This window comes from Mus caroli, chromosome 8 (assembly GCF_900094665.2).
Source record: "Mus caroli chromosome 8, CAROLI_EIJ_v1.1, whole genome shotgun sequence".
Lineage (NCBI taxonomy): Eukaryota > Metazoa > Chordata > Mammalia > Rodentia > Muridae > Mus > Mus caroli.
In genome coordinates this window covers 86,299,634-86,308,354 of record NC_034577.1, presented here as the reverse complement: position 1 = coordinate 86,308,354, position 8,721 = coordinate 86,299,634, and the positions used below count along the sequence as shown (strand labels likewise).

The 8,721-nt window shown below is 50.6% G+C and overlaps 1 protein-coding gene across 1 annotated transcript; it reads right to left on the bottom strand.

Moving 5' to 3' along the window:
- Window positions 1-4,141: 4,141 nt before the first annotated feature.
- Window positions 4,142-5,704, bottom strand: Ccl17 (C-C motif chemokine ligand 17). Its single transcript, XM_021171012.1, has 3 exons — window positions 5,592-5,704; window positions 4,874-4,991; window positions 4,142-4,417 (listed from the first exon to the last, which is right to left on the bottom strand). The coding sequence occupies exons 1-3, from the start codon at window positions 5,659-5,661 to the stop codon at window positions 4,324-4,326; spliced, it is 282 nt and encodes a 93-aa protein (XP_021026671.1). The 5' UTR covers window positions 5,662-5,704; the 3' UTR covers window positions 4,142-4,323.
- Between the last annotated feature and the right edge of the window lie 3,017 nt (window positions 5,705-8,721).

Genomic DNA, 8,721 nt, shown 5'->3' with positions numbered 1-8,721 from the left:
GAGAGGCAGAGAGGCAGAGAGGCAGAGAGGCAGAGAGGCAGAGAGAGAGGCAGAGAGGCAGAGAGAGAGAGAGAGAGGCAGAGGGGCAGAGGGGCAGAGGGGCAGAGGGGCAGAGGGGCAGAGGGGCAGAGGGGCAGAGGGGCAGAGGCAGAGGCAGTCACATCTCAAGTGTTCCGGGCCAGCCTGGTCTACAGAGTAAGTTCCAGGACAGCCAGAGCTACACAGAAAAATCCTGTCTTGAAAAACAAAGAAAAAGAAATGAGCTCTTATAAATGTCATTGCTTATTGTGTTTTTATCGAAGCAATAGACACATGACCATGACAAAGGGTTTCTCAGTATGTTTCCCAGCCTGCTCTTGGGTGCAAGCAATCCTCCTGCCTCTGTCTGCTGAGTGGCTGGAACTACAGGTATGTACCACTGCCCCTGACTTTACACTGTCATTTTTGTTCTGTTTTGGAGTTAGGCTCTCCCACACTCCAGGCTAGCCTCAGACGGACCTTGTTACAGATAATGGCTCTTGCCTCCACCTCCCCGGTGTGCTGAGGTTTGCTCTGTTGCTGTATTGTAATGCTAAGTTCTATATCCCAAGGTCTAGTTGCCTCAAAATAAGTGAATTTTCATGTATGCCAGCTTTTGTTTGCAAACCTTGCTTCTTAATTTAAAACTGTTGGTTGAATAAAGATGCCTACAGCTTGTAGCTGGGCAGAAGAGTGGTAGGCAGGGCTTTGGTTCCCGGTCTTGGGGTCTGAGGAGAGACCACAAGGGTAAGGAGAATGGGGAAGAAGGCACCATGGAGTCGGTAAATCATGAGGGCGTGGCCATGAGGGCTGGTCAGTTGGAGTAGGAGTGGTCCAAGCAGAACACAGCAAATGATCTCTTGGGATTTTGACAGGGAAGTAGACAAAATAGTATAGAGGGTTAATATTTGCCCTGCTCTAGTGTTTTAAGGGGTATCATAAATATTTCATTTGGGCACTGAATGATCGCAGGTGGGGTAGAAACACCCAGTTAATGCTTACTGTAACCCAGGCCCACGGATTAACAGCATGAGCTTGTAATGATTTTTAAAAACTCACAAAAGTTGGATCACAGAGATACAAACACCATTTGGTATTTATGGCCTTGTGATAAGTGGATGAGAAACAGTTACCAGTGAAGGAAATAGAAGCCTGTGGGCTTCTCGCCCAGTGCTCTTAGCGTTTGCCCAAGCTCCTGGTGTTCGTGGCCCTTGGAGTTCCTGTAATCCACTCACCCCCACCCCTATCTTGCTAACTCTGGTAGTGTATTGGGTTATTTCCTGACCTCTGCTCCCCCAGGGGACCATCTGACCAACTACAGACATCCCTGTTTAAGGTCTTCCACAGCTTCAATCAGTTAGGACTAGTGCAGCTATCATCAATTTTGGACCTCTATTACTGTGCCATCGCGCCCCCTGGTGGGGTATTGAAGAACTGCCCAATTTCAATTTCCACTTTTTTTAATTGGATATTTTCTTTATTTACATTTCAAATGTTATCCCCTTTTCCAGTCTCCCCTCCCCCTGCGAAACTCCCTATTCCATCCTCCCTTCCCCTGCTTCTATAAGGGTATTCCTCCACCTACCCAACCACTCCCACCTCCCCTGCTCTCAGTTCCCCTACACTGGGGGCATCTATTGAGCCTTCATAGGCCCAAGGGCCTCTCCTCCCATGACAAGGCCATCCTCTGCTACATATGCAGCTGGAACCATGTGTACTCCTTGGTTGATGGCTTAGTCCCCGAGAGCTCTTGGGGGACTGGGTGGTTGATATTGTTGTTCTTCCTGTGGGGTTGCAATCCCCTTTATCTCCTTCAGTTCTTTCTCTAACTCCTCTCTTGGGGACCCCGTACTCAATCCAATGGTTAGCTGTGAGCATCTGTCTCTGTATTTGTAAGGCTCTGGCAGGGCTTCTCAGTAGACAGTCATATCAGGCTCCTTCAATTTCCACATCTTAAAGGGTGTTTCAGTGTTAGGGATTCTCTGAAAATTTATTTCCCTGTAGGTGGTGTCCATTTAGGAATTCATCCAGTCATGTTGACAAAATATATTATCAAATGTTCACTATATAAATTTACTGAGTTAGCTGACCCAAGTTATCAGAGACTGTAAACTTATTGGGGGAATCTAAGCCTCCCTAAGTGACAGGTGACATTTGGCTAAGATTAGGCATGTGTATGTCGGGCTTGGAGTGTTTTACAGAAATAGGAAGACCATGGAAGTTCTTGTGGGCGTGGTGGTGTTTTGCATGGAGCAACGAAGGGAAACTGTATTTCAGAAGTGGACAGGGGAGGCGCTTTCAAGACAGAAGGACCAACGGATGCCTTGCATCCCTTCCCACTGTCCACCCCCTTCCCCATCCCCATTTCTACCCCTCTCTTATTAAGCATGAGAGTCTTCAAGCCACAGTTCTTTAACGTGCCTCCAGGAATGTGGGGGCTGTCACCACACACACCTTGCACCCTCTTCTTCCTTCTCCTGGCATTTTGTTGCCAGTTGTGGCCCCACACTTTCTCTGCCCAGTGGCCTTGAAACAACCCCTTTTCTCTCTCCAGGGCCCACAGGACACCTCTCATGGGTCTCTGCGAGCGGCCCTGCTTATCTGAGTTTGCCCAACAGATGTCTCTGGAAGGCTTGCTCTGGTAGAGCAAAAAGTGGTGGCGCATACCTTTAATCCCAGCACTTGAGAGGCAGAGGCTGGCGGATTTCTGAGTTTGAAGCCAGCCTGGTCTACAGAGTGAGTTCCAGGACAGCCAGGGCTACACAGAGAAACCTTGTCTCAAAAAAAAAAACAAAAAAAACAAAAAACAAAAAAAACAACAACAAAAAAAAAACCCAACATACTCTGAGGGCACCTTTCTTCTGGAACACAGGATGCAAGCCTCCAGTAGGGGCTCCCCTTTGCCTCCCCCCTCCCACCAACCATCCTTTCTCTCTCTAGTCACTGGATTCAGACGCTTTTTTTTTCCCCACAAAGACTCGGTAGGAACCTTAGGACTCAGAATCTTAAGCAGTTGTTGGAGGGACACTCCTGGTGCTCGAGGGAGAGAAGTCTATTGTAGTAGAAGGAACCCTGGGTCCACAGAGAAGCCACTTCATGGCCACCAGCCTCCTGGTTGTTAATGTGGTGTTCTTGGTTCTACCCTATTCGGACACTTAGCATTCGTTCTTCAAGGCAAAAACTGGCCACAAGGTGGCAGCAATAGGTTAAAACAAACAAACAAAAAAACCCTCAGATAACTCGCTGTTGCAGCCCAGACAGACTGGGAAGAGGAAGAAGACCCTTGCTTGTGCTACAACCTGACCTAGAAAGAGAGGCATGCTGTCTGAGCATGGTTGACCTGGAATACCGAGACCTTAGCAGTCCAGCCCCAGCTCTGAGCTAGGCTTGGACACAGGGCTTTCTAGACTCCTGTACCATTCCTTCAGCGGCTCACGGAGGTCCCAGAGTGCTCATAGAGTCCTCTGTAGAATGGCAGAGTCAGGTCTGCAAGCACACATAGGCATAGTTTAGTGAACCACCAGCATCAGAGCCCAGTGGAAAGGTAGCCAGCCCCCAAGAGCCTGGGAAGAAACCCCAAGGGCCTGTGCGGTCGGCATCAACAGTGCCCCATGTACAGAGGGGACAGAGGAGGAATCGTGAGCCTGGAGCTGGGGGCAGAACAGACTGCAGTGGGGGGCACTCAGAAATGAAGGAGGAGAGACAGGGCCTCCAGGAAGGCAGACACTCAGAAGGGTCTGGACATGTGGCAGGGTCCAGGGCAGGTTGGATGACTTCAGCTTCATGTGAGACAATAATAGGAGCTGGTCTTGGGGTGATTGGGACACTTGGGGTACAGAGAAGACAGGCCCTCCTTGGGATTCCTTTGGACACTTTCCATTGGGTACAGAGGGAGGGGGACACTTGTGAGGGACCTGCTAGGCTCCTTTACCACCTCTGCTCTGCCCTGCCCTTGACCACGTCTCTCCAGTTCCACCTCTTATTTGTATGGGGCCATGTGTCCCTCTCAGCCTCAGTTAACCTGGGCAGAGCAGGCGCAGCTGTCCTGTGAGGACTCTCCCTGTGTGATCAGCTAGAATGGCAGGCGTTCTGCACTGTGGGGACAGAACATACTGACCCAGTCTGAGGGAGGAAGGCTTTATTCCATTGCTTTTTTTTGTGTTTGCCTGTAGCGCATAAGAGTCCATAAAAAGGGGACAGGGACTTCTGCTCTGTGGCTGCTCTTGGGCTCTGCTGGTCACAGACCGCTTTATGTTGAAACCATGGACAGCAGCCCTGGCATCTCCAAATGCCTCAGCGGGAAGGTCACGGCCTTGGGTTTTTCATCAATCTGATGGCCTTCTTCACATGCTTGTCTTTGGGGTCTGCACAGATGAGCTTGCCCTGGACAGTCACAAACCTATGTAGGAGAAGGCAGTGAGTAAGAGCCTAGGAAGGCCTTCAGGGTTTGGCTACCAGCCACATCTGCATTGACCTGAACATTGAGCCATAGGACTTCATGCCTGACCTCCCCTCTCCTCAGAGCACCTTGAGCCTGAGAGAAAGAGCCTCAGGCTGCGTGTTAGTCTCTACTCAGCTCAGACCCAGAGCGAGAGGTGACAGTATTACTGCCTACTGGCTCTGTTACCTGGGATGTCCTATCCATCTTGGAAACTCAGTTTCACCATACATAAAGAGGTTGGACCCCCTCAGCTGTGTGGGGTACAAGAGTGTCCCTGGGTTCCCAAAACTGCCTTTAGGGGAATCAGGCTTGCCCTCTCTTCCTTCTTTCCCAGTGGCCTTCCTGGGCACTCTAAGGCCCACCCACTTCCCATTCTGGGTTCTAGGCAGAGGAGTGGGACAGAGGGATACTCACACGATGGCATCCCTGGAACACTCCACTGAGGTCTTATACCAGCTCACCAACTTCCTGATAGGAATGGCCCCTTTGAAGTAATCCAGGCAGCACTCTCGGCCTACATTGGTGGCTCGAGCTGGAAGAGCAGTAGGAAGCAGGTGTCCTGAGGGTCAGGCCATGTGCCTGAGGACCCATGGAATGTTCCGATGTATGCCTGTGTGAGCCTGTGGGTGGGGACTGCATGTACTCTGTATTCTGTTTGTTCCTGGTGTGTGTGTGTGTTCTCCTTGTGTCTGCAAGTTTGCATATTCATCTGTGTGTGTCTGCATATGCAGCTGTCTGAATCTAGGAACCTCATTTCAACTTCCCGTTCTAAACTAAATATAAAAGTCTTTTCATACATTCTTGGAACCAATTCTCCGTTGTTATGTTGTTCCCTGATGATACATGAAGCCCATTAATGAAACAAATGGTAGCAATTCTGAGAATCGTTCGTTCTGCATCATGAGCCCACAATTAAGGCCACTATGTCCTAAACATCTCAGAATAAGGTATGTGTCCAGGTCAGGTGCCTGACATCAACCATTATCCTCCCTCCAGTGCTCCTGTGGCCACCCCCTTGTGACCCCTGTTAAGAACAGACAGGGTATAAGTCACACAGCTTGTGTCTCTGCCTTGGTCTCTGTGTGGGTGAATGGTTCCCACCTGCCCTATCCTGTCTGTGCCCGGCTCTTACCAGCTCTGGCATGCTGCAGAAAAGTCCCCAGAAGCAGAGCAGCCAGGAGCAGCATCTGAAGTGACCTCATGGTACCAAAAGCTGAGGTGAAGGTCTTCGTGGGTCCTTCTGCTTGTCTTGGTGCCCAGCATTGAGGTGACCTATTTAACCTCTCTGGAGGTCATCCCACACTTCCTGTCCCCTCCTATAATCCTTCCAGACTAGAGAAATTCAAAGAATATGAGATAACTTAGTAGAAGCCCAGCTTGGGAATGTTTGTGGCTTTCCAGAGAATGGTCACTCGACTCAGGACAGGGGAGGGGGTCTGTGTCTGGGGCAAGGGCAGTGACTTACTTCTCTTTTCAAAGGGAACATTTCTTGGTTCCTCTATTAGCAGGATCCAAGGCCTCAGCCTCAACAAATCTCATCCCTTGTCCTAGTACTGGTGAACTTCCTTTGTGCCTGGTACCCTGTGGAGGCAGGGTAGGGGCCCAAACAGAGATCATAGGGACTATGCCAGTCAGGACTCTGGGGTCCAGAAGGCTAAGCTGAGCGGGGCTTTAATCACGGTGTATCTGCATGTGTGCTTCAGTGGGTTGGAAAGCTCAGCTCCCAGAAATAGAGCACCACCTCGTTTCTGTTATGAGCAGAATGAATGGGGGGTGGGGGTGGGGCGATGCTCACCTCTATAGGAGCTGCATGCCAGAGGCTGCCCTAGAAGCCCGTAGAGCATCCCCAGGCCTCAAGCAGACTGTTAAGAAACCTGTGTGGAACTTTCAGCATACCCAGACTGTTAACAACAGTGCCCAGAAAAGAGTTTCAGGACAAGTCACTATTAAGCAAAGCCAGGGTTTACTGAGAAAAAGAACCAACATCCCAGCTACTGGGGAGGCTGAGATAGGAAGGTTCCAAGTTTGAGGCCAGCCTGAGCTACCAGGGTTCACAGGTGCTGGAGAGATGCTATCACAATAAAGGGAAATGTCACTGCTTTGCAGTGTGACCCAGGGTGTCTCACAGATAAGGCATGTGCCGCCATGTGTTTTACTCTTTAAAATTTTAATTTATTAACATTTATTTATTACATTTGTGTGCATAGGTGTTTTGCACGCATGTGCTAGCAGACACTCTACCACCTGAGCCACACCCCAGCTCCTCCTGCCATTTTGTTAGAACTTTTGGCTCTCAGTCAGCAAGAAACACAGACCGAGGCTGAGGGGGGCCCCTTACCCTTCTCATGTCTCCATTTTCCTTCAATCCTGCCCTACGGCCACAGCATCACTAAATTTGCTCATTCTCCCAGACTAAGAGGTCTTCCAAGGCCAAAGCCGTCCATTCTCTAAATACCTGTCCCCAGGTGTGCAGTACTGTGGCAGGCAGGTGCTAAGGCTTTGAATCTGACACTTGAATTCTGGGTCTGGCTTCTCCTTGCCCCTAAGTGACCAGAGGCAGTTTGCACTGACACCTCACCCTCCCTCACCCCCTCTCATGCTGTCAGGTCTGGCTCCATATTAATCATTGAACCACCATTAAAATTTCACTAGAAGGTAATGATGGTAAGAACCAGGTGGTGGTAGCACACGCCTTTAGACTCAGTACTTGGGAGGCAGAGGCAGGTGAAGTTCTGTGAGTTTGAACCTGCTATGTTGCCCTCTTGCCCAGGCTACTCTCAAAAACCTGGGTTCAAGAAATCCTAGCTGGGCGGTGGTGGTGCACGCCTTTAATCCCAGCACTTGGGAGGCAGAGGAAGGCGGATTTCTGAGTTCGAGTCCAGTCTGGTCTACAGAGTGAGTTCCAGGACAGCCAGGGCTACACAGAGAAACCCTGTCTCAGGGGTGGGGGTGGGGGAGTGAGAGTAAGAACAGCAGCCGTTATCTATTGAGACCAGTCTCCTGGAAACAGTGCTCAGAGTATAAACCCATCAGTCCCAGGGACACTCCTGAGATCAAGAGGAGAAAGTCCAGGCATCCTCTCTCCCCTGCAGGATGCTGACTATTTCAGGTCCTGAGGCCTGGGCTTTCCCCTACTTTGTCCAAACTTCCCTGTGGGCTGGGTCCTGTGCCATTGTTTTACTGTGTGACCTGGGGCATCTCACAAATGTTCTTGGGTGTCAATTCCATCCCCTGTAGGGGGAAGTCCACATAGTTCCCAGGAGCCTACTAAGATGGTAGAACTGGCAAAGGTGGGATCTTCCTTTGGCCATCCATCCTAGCGATTCTCTGCTTCCCTTGGAGTCCCGTGGCTGCCAGACTCTCTGCCCTCCCTACAGTCACAGCTGAGGAGGGTCTTTGCCTTTAGCTTGTCTGGCTGCACCCCTGTTCCCCAGGCTTCCAGTGCTTCAGACAGGATGCAGGGGAGGCTGACTGTCCTTGTGACCATAGAGAAGATTATATATGTCTAGCAGTGTCCCAGTTAAAACTGGTTTGGTCTGGCCTGAGAACCAGGTAGGAGATTGTAACCTGGAGACAGGAGCCTCACGCTTGAGGAAAAGGTGGCTGTCTGCTGATCCGCATCTTATGGGTATCTCTTAACCTCACTGCACCCCTGCTCTCCCTGGACTCCCATCCTCATCCCTGCACCCTCTTCCCAGTGGTTCCTGTGGCAGAGGCCAGCACATGCTGCTCTGTGCTGGAGCACAGTCACTGATGAGTATGCTGAAATCAACAACTCTGTTGCCAGGGACACGGCCTGAGCACGGCTTTGGAAACTCCCCACATGGGTTTCAAGGTCTCTGTTTGACTGCACACTGAAATATTTTCTCCAGAAAAAGGTCCAAATCCCCCATCCTTCTAGGGAAGCAGCCAGCAGCAGGAACAGAGTCTCTGAACATTACCTCTTGACTTGAGGCGGGCAGGACAGCCGTTGATTCAGGTCCTGGCAGCCCATCACCTACTCTTGGGGAGGTTCCCCAGGAAGTGGGGAAGGAGCTACAGGTGAGATAGACACTGTGGAGGGCTGTCTAAGAGGATGTGACAATTCGATAGTCTTTGCAGGTAGAATTCCTACCCAGAGAGGCAGGGAGGGCCATTCATATACCCATGGCAGAGGTACAGAGGGAGCACGCACACACACACACACACACACACACACACACACACACACACACACAGAGAGAGAGAGAGAGAGAGAGAGAGAGAGAGAGAGAGAGAGAGAG

Bases quoted from the DNA above. Each gene is read 5' to 3' on its own strand.
- Ccl17 (XM_021171012.1), bottom strand. From the start codon at position 5,661: ATGAGGTCACTTCAGATGCTGCTCCTGGCTGCTCTGCTTCTGGGGACT. The intron at 4,992-5,591 runs GTAAGAGCCGGG...CTGCTCTTCCAG, and splicing joins TCTGCAGCATGCCAGAGCTG to CTCGAGCCACCAATGTAGGC. The intron at 4,418-4,873 runs GTGAGTATCCCT...TCTCCTACATAG, and splicing joins TGTTCCAGGGATGCCATCGT to GTTTGTGACTGTCCAGGGCA.